This window comes from Battus philenor, unplaced genomic scaffold, assembly GCF_028537555.1.
Source record: "Battus philenor isolate CCGP_79_NKW_IND1 unplaced genomic scaffold, ilBatPhil1.0.hap1 SCAF_13, whole genome shotgun sequence".
NCBI classification, from domain to species: domain Eukaryota; kingdom Metazoa; phylum Arthropoda; class Insecta; order Lepidoptera; family Papilionidae; genus Battus; species Battus philenor.
Window position 1 is genome coordinate 15,266,486 of NW_027181675.1, and position 18,220 is coordinate 15,284,705.

General features: G+C 43.6%; 3 protein-coding genes across 3 annotated transcripts; all 3 read left to right on the top strand.

Moving 5' to 3' along the window:
- Positions 1-279: 279 nt before the first annotated feature.
- Positions 280-1,944, top strand: LOC137933323 (uncharacterized). The gene is made up of 2 exons (XM_068777237.1): positions 280-519; positions 799-1,944. Exons 1-2 carry the CDS (start codon positions 341-343, stop codon positions 863-865), a joined length of 246 nt encoding a protein of 81 aa, XP_068633338.1. The 5' UTR covers positions 280-340; the 3' UTR covers positions 866-1,944.
- Positions 1,945-3,129: 1,185 nt separating this feature from the next.
- dx (deltex) lies at positions 3,130-11,500 on the top strand. The gene is made up of 11 exons (XM_068777188.1): positions 3,130-3,411; positions 3,980-4,189; positions 5,375-5,529; positions 6,371-6,542; positions 6,859-7,122; positions 7,632-7,864; positions 8,399-8,531; positions 8,728-8,828; positions 9,351-9,532; positions 10,575-10,683; positions 11,103-11,500. Exons 2-11 carry the CDS (start codon positions 3,991-3,993, stop codon positions 11,415-11,417), a joined length of 1,863 nt encoding a protein of 620 aa, XP_068633289.1. The 5' UTR covers positions 3,130-3,411; positions 3,980-3,990; the 3' UTR covers positions 11,418-11,500.
- A 2,342-nt stretch (positions 11,501-13,842) lies between these two features.
- LOC137933244 (uncharacterized) lies at positions 13,843-15,715 on the top strand. Its single transcript, XM_068777111.1, has 2 exons — positions 13,843-14,233; positions 14,570-15,715. Exons 1-2 carry the CDS (start codon positions 13,900-13,902, stop codon positions 15,502-15,504), a joined length of 1,269 nt encoding a protein of 422 aa, XP_068633212.1. The 5' UTR covers positions 13,843-13,899; the 3' UTR covers positions 15,505-15,715.
- Positions 15,716-18,220: the final 2,505 nt, after the last annotated feature.

Genomic DNA, 18,220 nt, shown 5'->3' on the forward strand with positions numbered 1-18,220 from the left:
TCGTTGTCATAACCATTTTAAACTTCTTATCCAACTGTTTTTAATGTTTATTCGAGCAAATTTTTTAGTTTTCCATTATACCCTGCCTCGGGGGAGATAACAGGGTTATGTGGAATTCATGTCCACTAAAACTTCCTCAGTGGTCGTTCCCTGCGCTGTGTGAGGGGATTTTCAAGTTGAGGATTACCCGCAATCCTCCGCGCTGTGGTATTTTGGACAGCCCGTCACGGTTTATACCCCCAGTAGTTTCAGCGGCCCTTTCATTTGTGGTCGCCGGACTACAGATGCAGTACGGTGAGTTGTATTTGTGCAGGTGAAGAGGTACAGCGCGCTGGCGGGCATGTCCGCGCTGGAAGCGGCGCCCGCAGTGATGGCGGCGCGGCTGGGTCGCCTGCAGACGGAGCGCGACGCGGCCGACACGGCGGCGGCCATGGCCACACTGTCCGTGCACCCAGCCGCCGCACCCGCGCCCGCGCCGCCGCCCGCCCACGCCGCGCACCCCGCGCCCCTCTGCCTCAGGTCAGCAGTCCTTACTGGAAACGACAGTCCATCCATTGAGTCTCTAACGCCGCGTGTGCATAACATGACCATGACCTTCAACATGATCAGATTAATGCCCGCTGCGTAACAAAGGCCACTCTCAAAGATCGCCACGAAGATTGACCTCGACAACGACTTGCCGCGACCTTAACAGTACCATCGGACCACGTCCAGTCCAACTCATTACGTACTGAAATCAATAACAATTACACCGGTGCGTGGCAATAATAAATGACAAGTTTCTAATTCCACTTGCAGCAACAGGTCGACGGAGAGCTCTCGGTCGGGGTCCGAGGAGCCGATGGAGCAGGACGAGGGCAAGTGAGCGCGCACACATTCCGCCGCGTCCCGACCCCGCGCGCCCCCGCGCCCCGCGGCCCGCGCCGCCGCGCCCTCTCGGTGAAAGCGAACGCAGGAGAGCACTTTGTGTGGAGGTGGTGAAATTAAGACAAATCTTAATTTGAAAGCTTTAAAAATGTAGTAGAATGTTAAGTGTACAAAATATATTAATATTATTATATATATTTGGATATGCTTTTAAGTATATTTGAGTATGGAAAGGAACAGTAGATCGTTTCGGCGGTACCCGCGAGCCAGGCGCCCGTCGGCTCCGCTATACCAAAGATCGCGACCCCGCGCCCCGCAGCCGTTCCTCCTGTCCCCGGGGCCCAAGCGCCCTGTACCTTGTTATATTAAATTATTAGAAACTTGTTGTTGTATATTACAATTTGTCTATTTTTAGCGTAATGCGGTGTTCGTGCGCTGAGGAAATGTTTTCTCCGAATAATATATATTTATATATATAAATAAAAATGTCCTAGACGACTAATAAACGATGTTGTATGTGACGCGCACGTCGCGACCGCATTTTTTAGAGAATTATATGTAGATAACGCAATGTTCAATGTGTACTGTGTACCCCGGTGCTCCCAGCACCCGTTCCCGGCGCCCCGACCACTTTCGGTCGCGCCTAGCTGCCCTTGCGAAGGGCTTGTCTCTACGAATTAGCTTCCTGTCGGGCGCTGCGCGTACGCAACCGCGGCGTCCTCCCGGCGGTCTGTCGCCTTTCAAACCGAGTTGTTTTGTGATTTGGGTGCAGCTCGCTGCGACGGCTGCGCGCGAACAGTATTGTGAGAGTTTGTACAGGTTTTCTTTGGTGGAGTTGTTCCGCACCGGAGCCGGTTCTCTGTGTGTATATGTTGCGTGTGCCGGCCCCGCGAGTGCAACCCGATCTATTTTTGTATGAGGGTAGTCCGGTCCGCAGCCCGGACAGCGCTAGCGCCCCCTCGGCCGGACGCAGTCGCGTACCTTATGGGATTCGATCCTTGTACGTTAAACAGAGTTAAAAAATGTTGTCTTTGAGATATTTTATTGTTAAATTGGAATACAGATGAAATGATTATTTAATAAATGTATATATATTATATATATATTTGGAAATATAACAGCATTTTTATTTTTTATTTCGTCGCCTTTTTTTACCACCTTTTCTTACCTTCTTCCTATCCCAAGGTCTGTATCAAACATGCATAAAATACAATAATTTATTACATAGACTTAAGATTTTTTTCTGAAAAATATTTTGATATGGCCTATTCATAGTTTACAAACTTTGAGTTACAATCAAATCTCAAATATGACCACGATTTGAATTGCCTGTCAATTAATACTTGGTACTGTACAAATTAAAAAATCAACTGTTTCAGAAATAATAAATAACAAAAATAATATAGTAAAGGCATTTTCAAAATTTAGATGACTACTTATTTAAATTTATCATTGTTACCTGTTCCTGCAGACTTACTGCTAGAAGTTATTGGTCTATCGCATTCCGGTAGATAAAATAATGTAGAATTTCTCTGTGGCCACTTTTTACAAGTGATGTAGATGTACAATTTTGTACATTCGTCCTTTTAAAGATTTTACACCTGTTATCAATCATTGTTATTAAGCAATAAATGTTAGAGCGACTCTTTCTAGTCGAGTCGTGAAGATGCCAAGTACGTTTAAATTTTAATGTCATGTGGTTCAGCCGGTGAGTTTTGTTATGTTTGAGTTACCATTTATTTTGTTATAACAGAATTTAAGCAGACATTAGGTATTTGTTTTTCTGTCTTAATTTTGTATTATAATATACTTTAAGCGAATTAAATACGTGACTGTTCTACGTTATAAGTTACGTTATTTTAATGTTTGCGTTTATAATTATTCATAATTTGGGTGTGGAGGATGTTAAAAACTTTTTTATAAAAAGTTAATACTTGAAAAATACAAAAATACAACAAAGGAATAAATTTGTGTGAGAAAATTATGGCGAAAACATCGTATAATTTTTATACCGAATTACTATAAAATAATCCTGAAAACCTCAAGAGTCGACGAAATTTCAATTATAAATATCTAATTGCTTAGTAATAATGTAACTTAAAAATATATTTTTTAAGGGATATATTTTTTTTCTGATTATAAGAGTCAACATTTAAAGTATATACGCTCTCTTGACGCCTGTGCCCGTTGAACCTTTGCCTTTCACAATAAACTTGTTCGAAAAAAAAAAACTTAAAGATGTCAGTTTGCACAATACAACGATTCGTTATAAATTGTTTTGATTATTTTATGGGCAGTGGCCCCTGTGTACATCGTCTGTATGTAAACTATAGCTTGTGAATGAAGTATGCCATCGTTTTCGGTGAAATAACGTTGTTTAAATACACGATATATTTGTAAGAGAAAAGTTAATGGGATTATTCATCGCTTGTCTGGGTGACTAAGTGAAGATGTTGGTCCGCACAACTATTTTAATTAAGTCTGCAATAAAAAACTGCCGCAATGAATGATTGCAACGAACTCACAGATTCCTGTTCGCTGTAGGTGAGTGTGTTTGAGGCTTATTAACATTGCGTTGACGATACTTGTAAATATCGAATTGTAAACACTTGATAAGCAATAAATGTCTAGGGAAACAGTTATGATATACGATTGTTTGAATCAACAGAAGTCAGAGGTATGTTGATAAGAAATATATGAAAATTAATAATGACTTTCTTAAATGGGGACGGAATATTTATATGAGATTATTATTTGTGTCATCATTCTAATTTCACATATTTTTGTATTATGCTTAGTAAAACAAACGTATTCTTCGAAATTTGAAATTAAATGAGCTGATAAATTGTTATCTGTATATTTTCTAATGAGAAATCAACAAATATATGAAATTATTTTACTATTTTACTTCTATATTTTAAATTAGCAGGAAGGTTAACATCAAGCAGGGTCATCGCTATGATAATGAGTTTTATATCTTTGTTTACATGTTTTAGCACTAGAAATTGAACCAAACCAAACCAAACGTCAGAAATGTACATCTTTACTTACTAACATTAAAGAACTCCTAAGTTGAAGAGGAAACAGATTACAGTTGTTTTTGCTTGTGTAGGCTATGGTGCAATGTCGTCAGTTCACTGTGTGGTGGTGTGGGAATGGCAGTGCAATGGCCAATGGCTACCACATTCTCCAGGAGTGGCAAGGACTTTGGAGCGTGCCCATGCTAAGAAGTTGACAAGGGTGGTATTGGCAGATGCCGATCCTGCACTAAAGGGTCATTATGTAAATCTGTTGACTCTCACACAGTGCTCTGATGGGCCAGGTATGTTTATCAGTACTTATACTTTTAACTAACTTTTAATTAGAAATTGCCCTTCAAATTAAGCAACAACTTGACATAAAAATCAATCAATTTTTTATTTTATTAAACATTTTGGTTGATAATTATTAGGGAAAAAATTTAACTGGCTATATAACTAATATATGATTATATTTGGATATATAATGTAATTTTGTCATGACCACATGTGCCAATGTCAATTTTTGATCAAAAATTTCTATGAAATTTTGTTATTATTGCAGGTCTGTTTTGATCATGTCATGGATTTGTGTTGTAAGAAAGCCATGATATCATCTGACAGTGTATAGATTCTATAACAGGGTCAGTTAATAGTATTATTTTAAAATGTGTTGGTTGTTATATATGACAGCCTCTTATTGAAGCAACATGTTAGTGGAATTAAATAGTGGTTTGAGACTGATACATGTTCAATGTTTTGAAACTGTTGCTGCGCAAGATTGTAAAATCAAAAGACAGCAATTGGGAATGAATACTCAAGGAAATATAAATTTTTATAGGCAAGCTCCCTTGGTTTACTGTAGGCCATTTAGATTGCTAGGTGTTTAGAACTTTTAACTGAGATTGACAACTGTGGGGCTTTTATTAGAAAAGAATTGCACATAACCTTTTCTACACTGATGCGGCAGAGGCATAGGTTTTGTGTAGGTTTCCTTTGTAGTCAAAGGAAAGGCAATGAGTTTGTTTGGAATCTATTTGTTTATAACAAATTTCAATTTTAATAGAGAAATGAGATCTTGAAAATGGAAAACGAAACAGAATTAGAACCTGTAGCATTCTAGATTTATAGAGGTAACAAGAAATACCTTCTGCAATTAAAAATTCGTATAATCCAATGAGGCAAGCAACATCAGATACAATCACATGGTTGTATATACTATTTAGAGCTGCAGCTTTGAAGACTCAGACAGTGTTGGTAATTCCCAATTAATCAACTCCGTCATGGTAGTTGATTGTAACAACTGCTTGACCGTGGTCTAGTGGCTTTGCTTTGTAATTATATTTTGTGATTGTGTGAAGTCTATTTATTAAAGCTGGAGTTATGAAAACATAATTTTAAAACATTAATGGTAGGCAGTCTCTACAGAGCAGATGTAAGAACAGTTGTAAGCGCATTTAGCATTCAGCAAGTGTTATGGTGTGCAACAGAGAGCGGAGGTGGAAGCAGCGGCGCGGAGTGCCCGGTGCGGCGCGCCTGCTACAGCGTGCAGTCGCCGGGCGGGCGGGGCGCGCGCTGGGAGTGGGCGCGGGTGGCCGAAACCTCGCGCGCCGCGCGCCTCTGCTACGAGCCGCTGCCCATGCAGGTGACCATCAGCACCAGACTCCCACAGGATCACTTGATTATTTTCCAAAGAAGCCAGTGGACATCAACTTGGAATGAAAGCGAATTAGTACTTTTTTGTACTCAAAACAAAATAGAATGCTTCCATTATCTAAATAGAGTGCACAACAAACCCAGTCGGGTGTTTTTATAGTCACTTTTACGTATGTTCTAAGTAAATTTGTTAGAATTTTTTTTTGCTGGGACAGAGATTTTTAATCATTGATTATTTGATAGAGTTCTTAAATATATTGATAATATATTCTTTAATACATTTCACTATCACTGGAGCACCAGAATATTTGTGTGTATTGTACTTTCATATTACCGGGTATCTGGTATAAGTAGTTTAGAAATATCCCATCACATGTTATTGTAACTTTCTTTTCATTGTTTTGTGATTTCATTTAGTATTTATGTGATTTACTATTAGCTCAGCTTATTTATTATTTTGAGCCCTGATAATATGAATTGAATTTTGGAGGAGTTATTTATGAAAGGTCTAAAGTCACCTAGAGAACAGTGAAGGGGGCTATGTCCCAGAAATGAGGCGATCTGCAGAAGAATCAAGGCTGCCGATGTAGCTCTAAAAATTGCTCGTCTGATATGACTGTGAGGCGAAAAGGCGTCTCAAGTGGCGGTTACAAGCTGGTAGACGCAGCATAGGTATAGCCCCTCATTAGGTAAACCGACGACATAGTTGAGGTTGTGAAAAGTCGTTAGATGCGAGCTAGGAGGCTCTATGCCTTGTATTGGGCGCCTGTTGACCGATATGATGATGTTGTGGATGATGGTGAGTAGAGAGGCTTGCTTGCGGTGTGCAGGTGCAGTGCCGGCTGGAGGAGGCGTGGTGCCGCGGCGCGGAGAGCGTGTCGTTCGAGGGCTGGGTGGCGTCGCTGGCGTGCATGACGGCGCGCGCCGCTGCCCCGCACGCCGCGCCCGCCCTGCGCCTGCTGCGACGCGCTGCGCAGCCGCCCTACCCGCTCACCCCACACGGTGCGTGCCCTCGGCCACCCCGCGTGCGCCATAATACGCCACAAACGGGTGAAAGTATAGCACATACGTCAGGAAAAAAAACACTTTAAAGCTTATACGCCGCTTTACAACCCCTCTGTACAAACTGATGCTACTGCAAATGCGACAGAGTAATAATTTGTGGCAGTATAGTTTGCAGGGGCAGATAGTTAACAATTAATTTTAATATGTAAGAAGTTTTATTGGTGTCCCTTAAACTAATTGACAGCACACGAGCTATATATTTACCCGTATATAAACCGCAGTATTTAATTTGTTATTTGCACTTTGTTCGCAGCGCGGCGACCGCGCATACCGCAGCAGCACACCGGATCGAGCGTGCAGTCAGTGCAATCGGTTCACTCGGTGCATTCGGTGCATTCGGTGCAATCAGTGCAATCGATGTCTTCGATAAACACGAGCGGAGTGCCGGCGCGCCCGTCGCATAATGCGCGGGGGCAAGCGAGTGCGCGGGAGACTCGGAACGGCGCTCGGAGCCCCTCCCCGCGCGACAGGAAGCCAGGACTGGCCAGACAAATACTACATAACCTCAATATATTTAGTGAGTGGATATGTTTTACACTGTCATTTATTTGTGACAGGTTATCACTGGATTCAGGGTGCTCCCAATCAGTCCAATTGGAAATCTATGGGGAAAGCCTTGGCTGTTTCCCTATTTGATACAGTTTCCCAAGGCTGATGGTGGCTGAGAGCAACTACCTTAAATCTCTTTGTAGTAATAAAGCTCAAAAGCTCCCTCAAAGACCCTCAAAATTGGATTACCGCTGAACACTTGTACTTCATTGAGTGACAGTTAAGAAACAGAGTGTTCAGTAATGCGGGAACTTCCTATTTACAAGAGTTGTGTAAAAAAGGAAGTACATATAGTGAGTTGTTGGTGATAGGTTGGAAAGTAAAGTTTTGAAGCTCAACAATAATGCCATGTTTGCAGCTTGTAGACAGTTGACTTTCCATATCTGTGGCAATGATATGCTGAAACTATGTATGCAGAGGGAAGAACCTTTTTACTTTGTGATTGTGTATTCTAATTCTGACAAATATTGGCGACAGGTCACAATAACAACAGCAGTAACAACAACAACAACAACCAAAACAGCCATAACAACAACAATCAAAACAGCCACAGCAACAACAATTGCAACAACAGCAGTATGCAGCAGTCGGTAGCTGAGTCGAGCGCGGAGGAGTCGCGCGACGAGTGCGGCAGCACGCGGTCGGGCCGGCGCCACAGCGTGGACACCGTCTCCACATACCTCAGCCACGAAAGCAAAGACAGTCTGCAGGTGACCATCGCTCACACCATTGTTTGCACGAGTACCGTGTAATCGTTAAGAATGCAGCGTACCACCACTGACCTCCGCCTCGTCCCTCGTAACAAATCAAATCGTCTGAAAGATCTAAAGATGGCGGACAAATCACTTCGTTGTTAACTCGAACCAACTACAGTGATATTATGCAGTCAATCAGAATCACAACTGTACCGCGGATATTAATACTGGACATATATTTCATATATTATATGCTTACATATCAAATTGGACAAACACTTTTAGATCAAAATAATAATGCAAGATGTTAAAAAACATCAAACAGAAACTAGAAAAAAATTATACTGCAGTGTAAAGATTATTGAAGTGACAATGAATTATCCAAACGGTCTTTTTAAGGACATTTGTGGTAGTCATCACAACAAAATCTGAGCAAGTTTGTCGTGGTGTTCACATAGGAGGATGTGTTTGAAATGAAAAGTTAAATTCTGTGACTACTAGCAATGATCTAGTGCCAGCGGTTTTCATGAAGGCGTGTGCCAGTTGCAGGCGGCGGTCGGCGAGCTGCTCAACTGCAGCACGGGCAGCGATGACGTGTTCGAGCCGGCCCAGGTGCCACAGCACGCGCACGGGCGCGACCACGACCACGATCATGCGCCCGCTCACGACCTGGTCGCACTCGGTCAGTATTTTCTATTACAGTCCTATAATTAAGAGAAACAGACAGTTTGTTGGAGTTTTTTGTTTGATGGTTTATTTGTTGGACCTTTTATATAAGCCTGAAAAACTTAAAGGGTCTGTCACACATGTGGGTGGGTGTGCTACACTGCTCCATTATTTAAGTAGTCGATGTTATTCATGGGATGTGTCTGTTGCAGAGGAGGTGGGAGGCGGCATGCCTGCGGACGAGTTGACGCGTTGGGGGTGGGGTGAGCCGGCGCATGCGCAGCCGCTCGCGCATTGCAGCCCACACGATGAGGTTTATATTTTAAGCTTTGAATGCTTAATCACTGCACCATCCGAAACAACTTCTCGCTTATGATTTGGTCCTTTTGCTAATGCTTTAATTTTATGGCGACTGGAGTTTTAGTAGGTAAGAGTTTAAAATAAATTCCATGCCAATAAAGGCATTAAAGGCAAAATAAGTGATAAATAAAAAAAATAATGTACGCAGCTTTGGGATCAGAAAACGGAATCTATTGCTAATGGTATTCTAGAGGACTTTTTGACTATGCCTTTTATTTCCTTACGGGCTTGGTTTTCACCGACAATTGAAGAAATAGACATTATTTACTATTTTTTACCGGGATTTGAGGTATAAAGGGTTTTTCGTTATAGGTGTATAAGTTTTGAAAGGTTGAATGCATAGCTTCACCCTGTATAACCGCGACTTTTGTCACTGGCCTCATCTACCACTGTATACCCGGTAGGTCACAGACTTGAGCAGATCTCAAACTTAGTGTTCTTAACACAGTATTATTAACATTTTGTTTGCACGTAGGACGTGGCGCTGGTGGAGTGCGGCGTGTGCGGCGCGTGCGCGGCGTGCGGGCAGGTGTACGGCGCGGGGGCGGGGTGCGCGGGGGCGGAGGGCGAGCAGCCGCGCGGCAGCATGGCCTGGTGCAAGCAGCCCGCCGCGCTGCCCGGGCATCCGCACGCCGCCTCCATACTCGTCACCTACACGTGCGTACCGTACAAACGCGCGCACGTGCAGCGACCACGCTTTGTATTGCTGGCCACTGCGGCCACAATACTTTGTATGTTATTCTTGCGCATTCAAATGGAAATTCCAACGTTTATTTGAATTCAGACGCCATCTGTAATGTAGCCGCTGCCATTGCGTTAGGGTCGGAATTATAAATAATTATTTACATCTGAAGATCACAGCCCTGATCACACCTCCATCGATGTCCTCATTTTTAAAGAATAAGTACGTGCTCGGGAGGTAACTTACCTTCACCAGCGAATTGCTTACACAAGCATACGCAGACAAACACGTTTGTACACAAACACCATGTTTACTGTAAAATTATAAAAATAGCCAGTGGCCAAAAGGAAATCAATCCGCAGCCTGAGCTGGAGATAACCTGTATTTCTTAGACTCCAGTTGAGCTAGTAAGCTGTCTAGAAGATTGTGATGAACATCCGACAATAATAATTGCTTAGACTCTTCTTATAGTTCGAAAAAAGGCTCTTAATCAGTTTAACACACGGCTTAACCCATATATTCTAAAATATCAATAACAATTTTTTTTTTATTTACGCACACCAATGGAAAAACAATCTTCGTTTTTAAGTTTCATATAACATTGCACAAATCTATTTTTTTTCTATCGTAGGCGTATCCTGGTTCTAGTTATAACCTTAAAAATATACATAAATAAATTAATTGAAAATGATGATAACAATGGAGGGATTGGAATTTGGAATGATAGGGAGAATAATTCAGTTAAAATAAAACGTGTTTACATTTTGAGCATTTTTATTTGAATGAATAATTAATATGACTGGTTCCAATTTCAGAATAAAACATCAAAGAGTGTATAGCAGTAAAAATGAAACAAAATGAAAATAATTGATATTAAATTAGTTATAAACAGGATATTGACGTTGCATAATAATCCAGTCCAGGGTTTGATGTAGTAAAATATTGTTAATGTATTTATAATCACTGCGGATAACGTACATACATGTTCGTGTGATTTGGACGAGGTTTCTGCGACAGGTTCCAGTCGGGCCGGCAGGGGGCGCGGCACCCGGCGCCCGGAGAACCCTACTACGCGGTCGGCTTCCCGCGCCACTCGCTGTTGCCCGACACGCCGCTTGGCCGCCAGGTGCGCCAACCTCCACCATCTCCCTCCTCTCTACACACGGCGATTGGTTACAGCTGTAAAAGATTTAGAGCAGTGACTGCATAGCTCATTTGTCTACTTTCAGTGCACGGTACACCCTATCCAAAAGACAAAAGCTTCGTCAAAAGTTTTATACTGCTTAATTCTATTATTGTTCCATTAGAAAAATAAACTTATATTCACTCCTTTAAAGCCTTTACACCTATTTTAAATCATTCTGTATATCACTGTCTCTAAACTTATCCCATATCCCTTATCCGGTCTATATATGTGTGTATAAAAAGTAAGAAACAAATATGTATTTGTCATAAGTGCCAAATCATATGCCTGGTACTATATTACATTATTTTTTTATCGAGTACTGTAGTCATCTGTTGTTGAAGAGAAAACGTCCCCGGCAGGTGCTGTCGCTGTTGCGCGCGGCATGGGAGCAGCGGCGGCTGTTTACGGTGGCGGCGTCGCGCACCACCGGCCGCGAGCACGTGGTCGCGTGGCGAGTGCCCCCTCCCCCCGCAGCGCCCCACCACTACGCGCGCGGAGACGCCGACCTGCAAGCCGCCGCGCGCCGTCTCGCGCGCCTTCTGCGCGACGGGCTCGTACCTCCCGCACGCCCACCGCCCCTCGCTCTACCGGCGCCGCCACCCGCGCCCCCCCACGCGCCAACCCACGCGCCATCTCACGCACCGCCACCCGCACCTCCGCCGCGTTGCCGCTGAATATGGCAAAAGGAGTTCGAGGTGCCATGGCGCCGAAGAGTCCGTCACCTTATTTATATCACCGCATTGGGAGGCCACGAATCTTTCAGAGAGCTCAAGTCGAACTCTCATTAGCTCACTATAGTATAAAGTAATGAAGTAATATTTAAGCAAAAGGTATTATACATGAAGATCTTTTACAATCGCAATAGTCTCACAGACGACCGTATCTGTGATGATGCGTCTTCCAGGTCTAAAGACCTAAAGTGTGGAACAGTGTTGCCACATACAAGTGCAGGGCTGGCCATGGCATTGCATTCCATATTGTTAAGACACTTTATATTGATATCATATATTCTCTATTGTAGCTTGTAAGATGTCGGTACGTTGACATGTCTTCCAATATAGCCATATCGAATGTCTTCCTAATTTTTAAGAATGTTTTGTCATGTAAGCATTGATATATTTATATATTGTGTTAGATATTTAACATTGCCAATACGATAAGTTTATAAAAACTGATATTATACTATAAGGATTTGTCTCGCCTCGCGAGCAGGGCAATCAATAAATTTTAATTTTCGAATATCTCTTAATCGCTGTTTAACATGGTTATGGTTTTTAAAACGCCAGACAACGTTGATTGTAAATTAATGACAGATTACCAGACTCATCGACGTGATCATATCAGCTGACAGACCTCCCCAGAGATCATTACGATCACTGGTCTCGCGCTGTCCGCGATCAACAGATCAACATTACACTTTCAATAGAAAATCAATCGAAACGTTTACATTCATACACAGGTTATTAATACTGGTTAATTGTTCGGTAAATTTTATCGATTTTATAATGAAATTAAATTTCAAAAAAAAATTAACAAATTGTTGCGTGCTTTGTTAACTTAAGTTTAACATTTAATCATTTTTACAAAGTTTTCATTGCCTTTATTAACCTTTTATAAACTGGTTAATCCTGAATGTTTTATATCATCTGACAAGCAAGTTATTAAATTTAAAATAAGCGACTACCAGCGCCCTCTACGTTTTGCAGCGTGCAATATCGCACTATATCCACAGGACGTCGATGTAGCGCCCGCGCAAATGCCACCAGCGCCACAAAAGAAATACATTCCTACAACCTAAACAGCTTTTATACTTCGCATGAGTGACTACTCATTAAGTCTCCGCGGTTAGCCAGGGGGATGTAACATTATATAATGTTTTTACACTCTTAATGTAGTTTGTACATGATAGAGTTATTAATAGGTCTTATTCCGATCTTGCCAGGAGTGCCTTGTGATGTAAATATATTTAATATCGCAAATAACTAACGCTGTCGTGTCCCAGCGCTACGGGGACCACCGCCAGAAGCCAAATGTTATCCCAAGAACTCACAGCACACAAACGAATCGCTGTGAGCGCACAGACATAAATGTTTATTATATTTATTGAAAGCATATCGCGCGCGGACAAAGTTTATATTGTTACTGTCTCTATGTTGCTCTATTTGGATTTATTTTAAATATATTATACAATAGTAAGTAATTGGTTGTTTTATTTTGTTCGCCTTACTTTAACAAGATGGCAGCCTTACCGTTGCCGCTTTTGAAGCGACATCTGTTTAGTAGCAGATACTTTCTTCTTGTATCTCCGCTGGTGCTTTGTACTACCTGAATCAGTTGTTGTAAAGCTGAAATACTCGTCATTTAGTACTTACAAAAGAAAGTTGCAGATTTACAGGTTTTACTTGTAAAATGTGCATTAAAATAACCGTGATCACATTTGCCGCTTGGGCACGTGGCACAATAAAGATGCGAGGCGCTGTGGTTTACGATATAATCCTCATGCTGTCACCGCTATTTTTTGTCACCTTTCCCGAAATGGGCCAATTCAGATAAATGTGACAAGTTATATAAATCTGGTCTGTCATTATCATCATTGCAACCGGAACACGTCCATTGCTGCAGAGATCCCCCGCGCAGAATTTCTACAGGGCTGATTGGAAGCGGTCTGCATTCGACTGTTTCTATTCCCGACCAGTGCAAATTGATTACCTCAATCTTATCCTCGTGGCAGCTTCAGCGATCTCTATTCTTAAAGGATCGAGTAACCTGCAAGATTATTGCGCTGATAAATTAGACGCGCTGTATCGAAGTGGAGCTTATGCGCTCCAAGATGCGCGTCGCCGTTATTAACTTTAATTTATAGCGCGTGTGCTCGGCACACACGAGAACAAAAGACATCTAATGCAAATGTTATCCTAAATCCCTGCACAAATATTGAGCGCCAATATTTGCGCCGGCTGCGAAGTTCCCGCGCGCACGCCCTTGTCGTGGCGGCTTAGAGTCGTTAATACATATTGCAAGTACATTTTAATATTTGAGCAATTGTTTTAATATTAGCTGCAATTTTGTATTTAACTGCAAGCAGAGGCAATTAGCGATCTGTATTGCAAGTGGGAGGTCGCTCGCGGCGGGCCACGGCGTTGATCACGAGTAAAAATGTCATGCGAAGGCCACGGGAAGTCGACGACGTGCGAGTTGTTGAGCGCGAAGCAGTTGCAGCACGTGGTGCAGCGCGTGCTGGGCGAGCCGGGCTGGCGGGTGGCGGCGTGCGACCGGCGCCCGGCCGCCGCGGGCATGGTGGGCTTCCTCGGCGACCACGCCCGGGTCACCGTGCACGTGAGACTCAACGGCGCTGTGAAGAAGTTGAGGCTATTCGTAAAGAGTTTGCCAGCTTCCAACGCGCCCAAGGCCGAATTCATTCAAAAATATGGTTATTCTAAAAGGGAGGCGCTCGCACTGAATCTGTCCGAGGAAATGCGCGGCGCAGAGGGTATGCGTAGGTTTTTTTCTTTTCTTTTTTCTTCTTCCTATAGCGTTGCCGCAAAAACAACCTCACTAAGACTCAAAGAAGTCGGCATGGTAAATAGAAAACTTTTTTTTATTTTGTTTGACTTCCAATCCAGAGCCCCAGAAATTAACTTCTAGAGCCGTTATCAGTATTATCACGGAATATACTAATAGTATCGGAAAGAAGGTTTGAATTAAAGTAAACAACCTGCAATGTATCCCACGGTTAATAAGAAATATTAGGTAATCGAAAAATTAAATCTAATTGTTAAGTAATTATGTTGTAAGAAGTTTTCCGTGCATGTGTTATTACTTGTAGGGCCGAACCCTTGGTGCGCGCCGGTCTACCTCTGCAACGAGAGCGTCCTGGTGATGCCGGACCTGGCTCTGCAGGGCTACCGGACACTGCACAACCAGCACACGGTCGATCTTCAACACGCGCTGCTGGCCGCGGCGGCCGTCGCGCGCTTCCACGCCGCCTACGCGAACTACGCGACCGCGAGGAGCCGGCGCGAGCACCGACCGTACAGCTTCCTGCAGGAGCACGCCGACGTACTTAAGGAGCACACCCTCTGCGAATCACCTTGGCTGCGGGCGGCCGCCAAGCTCACTGCGAACTTCCTTAAAGCCTTCTCCGCCAAATACGAGCAGTTCCCCAGGGACCTGGAGCAGCAGCTCGTTCAGCGCTATCTGGAGTCGTGCGCGACACTGACTGAGTATACAGACACGCTCAATGTGTTGCTGCACAGGGACCTCTGGGTCAACAACATCATGTTCCGGTACGACGGCGACGAGCCCACCAACGCGCTGTTGATAGATTTCCAGTGCCTACGCTATGGGCCGCCTGCCTTCGACCTCATGGCGTTTCTGTATCTGGCCACCGGTCAGAAGTTCCGGGAGCGGCACGAGGCGGCGCTGCTCCGTCATTACTACGACGCGTTCGCGGCGGCTGTGGACCGAGACACGCGCGAGCGGCTGCAGGAGCTGCAGTACGACTTCTCCGCGCTGGCGGACTGGTGTGAGCGCAGCCGCATGTTCGCGGCGTTCATGGCGCTGGGCATATTACCGTTCGTGCTGATGGACCCGCTGATCGCGCAGAAGACGTTCGACGACCCCGCCACCTTCACGCGCTACTGCGACGAGGACCGCACGGAGCCGGTGCTGGCCTATTGCCGCGTCTCGCCGGTCTACATGCAGCGCCAGCTCGAAATCGCCGAGGAGTTCGTGGAGCGCTTCGTGATCAAACAGCCGTGAGCGTCGCTCGGAGCCGTCGATTAAAAGTTAGCGTTCCATTCGTCCTACAGCGTCGAGCAAAGAGAATTAAATCTATATTTGGAGTTCAGTTTGCGTCACGTGTGTCTGTCTATGTCACGTTTGTTGATTACATTCAATAAATTTGTTCAAGGAAAATTATTTTAATTCCATTTAATGTACTGGACATAGTTCGATAATACAGTTCCCGCGGCTAGTCAGTAATTCGCAATACTTCTGCCATACTGTCTGTTTTGGAACCAAATTTCAATTTATATTATATTAAAGAGCTTTATTACTAATTTCCCAAAGCACACAAATAGTGCGACAAGCTAAAAATGAGAGCTCTGTATGTACCTACATTCGACATTTATTTAACTCACGCAACGTACTCAGACATTACCTTGCGATCTGTTCAGAAACTGATGTAGCTATTAGTTGAAATTAAACGAAACTTAAATAAACTTTGTTTCTTAAAAATACACTAGTCTTTCCCGGTAATCACACAGCTGTGTGGTATCGGGAAAGTCAGACACAAGAGGCAATAACAAGTGTGCAATCTGTACAATCATACTAATCCTAAGCTCTTCATTTAGATCTATCGAGAGGTTTATAGACTAATGTTGTCTATTACACCCTTTCTTCAGTAACCATTAGTAACCATTCCTCCGTTCACTATGTTTTAATACACACAAACAAGTACATATCATGTTTATGATCACGATCGTTGTCCATCGGTAATTTGTAACTTACATGGCGTTAAATACAATTATGTTTGATTTGTTAAATGTGGATCAAAAGAGCTGTTCATGAATACAGCCCACTCGCGCTGCGTGCGCAATTTTCTTTGACCCCAGATGACAAGGCGATAAAGATTGCATCTTTCAAACAGTACGACAAAATAGTTACAGAACGGTATTGGTTCTTGGATAATGGCATGAATACATGAAAGGAAACAGCGGACATGAAGTGATGGAGATATTCCCGGGCTGCGTGCGTATGCTGCGATAACAAAGTCACTTAACACGTTGAACGCCATGGCGGACACCATGTGTCCGACAGCATACTGGGACCACACCATTAAATCGAAAATCGTCAAAAAATCGCCAAGGTGTTTTTTTGCAAATATTGTCAGTAAAACCCTTAAAAATGATGGGCGACTTACGGAAACAGCGATTTACCCATTATTTTTCTGCGGGGCTGCGCGGGTCACATGCCTTGATAAAAACAGTCGAAACACTGTCCGTTGGTTTCCTAGAGGCTTCTGAAGTGATCGAGGGCATGCGGACACATGGTGTCCGACGCGGCCTCTTGGACCCAACATGATGGCAGTCACATGGTGTCCGTCGCGGCCCACTGAACTAAACATGGTTTTTAGTCTGGCTGTTTTTAGTTTTCAACGTGTTAAGTGGAGAATTCACCACAAGTAGGTTGGGATCGAATGTGAAAACTACTTTATATCAATATTTGAAGTAAAACAAACTGTCGTTTTGTCCTGACGGAGACAGAAATTAAAGTTTATATTTAAAACGAACGAGCTTTATGCGCACTGCAGCTTGTCCGCTGAGGGTGAATTATACAAGAACCAGAACCTGCCTAGTTTTACGTTGGCGGGGATTGCAACTATCCTCTTGATCACTGCTGCCGTGTACTTTCATTTATGTATGTCCACAGTTGGACATAGACCTCCCCTATAAAGTTCCTATAGTATTAGTTGTAAGTGGTCTACGACAAAGAAAAAGTGGAACGTATGAGTTCAAAATATACCTGCGTATTTTGCTATGTGTGTGTGGACACACTGGTTCGTCGCGTCCCTAATCCTCGCGCGCGAGAAAGCGGAGCACCGTGACTAAGATGAGTTGGTGCTAGAAAGGCCGCGCGGGGCAGCGGCGGCCGGCCATATGGCCGCGCGGCGCCGCGCCGTGCGGAGCGCTGCCATAAACAGAGTCGCCCGCTGCGCTTGCGTAACCGGCACAACATCGCCACCCGCATCTGGGTCGCACACAATATCGCGCGCAGAGCAACAAATATGTCAACTTTACGTCGAAAAGATAACGTTGACAAAAAATTATGACACGTCTAGATCTTAGCATGGGAATGATAAACGGAACGCCCTACATCCTGCAGGTGAAATATTAGTATTCTCCAGAGTTACTTCTTCGTCTTCTTATTAGTCGATGGAGCCCCGCTGCAACGCACATTCCTCCCCCAAACATCGCCACGATGACCCCCCCTGCGCTGCCCGCGACCAGCTACTTCCCGCGAATATTCCAGAATGTAACCATCACCCACAAATTTGCTTTTATTTGTTTTAGTGACATTAGCAGCAGCATCACATAAAGTAAATTAACAACACTAAGACACGGACCACCTTCATAGACATGTAGAATATATATACATCTACTGAAATTAGTTTAAATAAGTAAACAAGATATATTGTCCTCTGGGTGGAGAATATGGTCAATCGGAATATGTATTTCTTAGCAATGGAGAGGTCACTCATGCACTTATGCCCTCAATATAGTACTATAGCACGTCTTGGGAGGAGGAACTTCAGCCAGTATCCTCGGTGTTCGACATCATCGAGTTTGTCCTCCTTGGGCTGCTTAGTACCCTAGCTCCATGAAGCTGTAAAACATGAAAATGTTAGCAGACCTGAACATCGACGAAAAATCTAGCAATCGGAGCGGCGTCACACCTCGCGGGGCTGTTGTTGTTG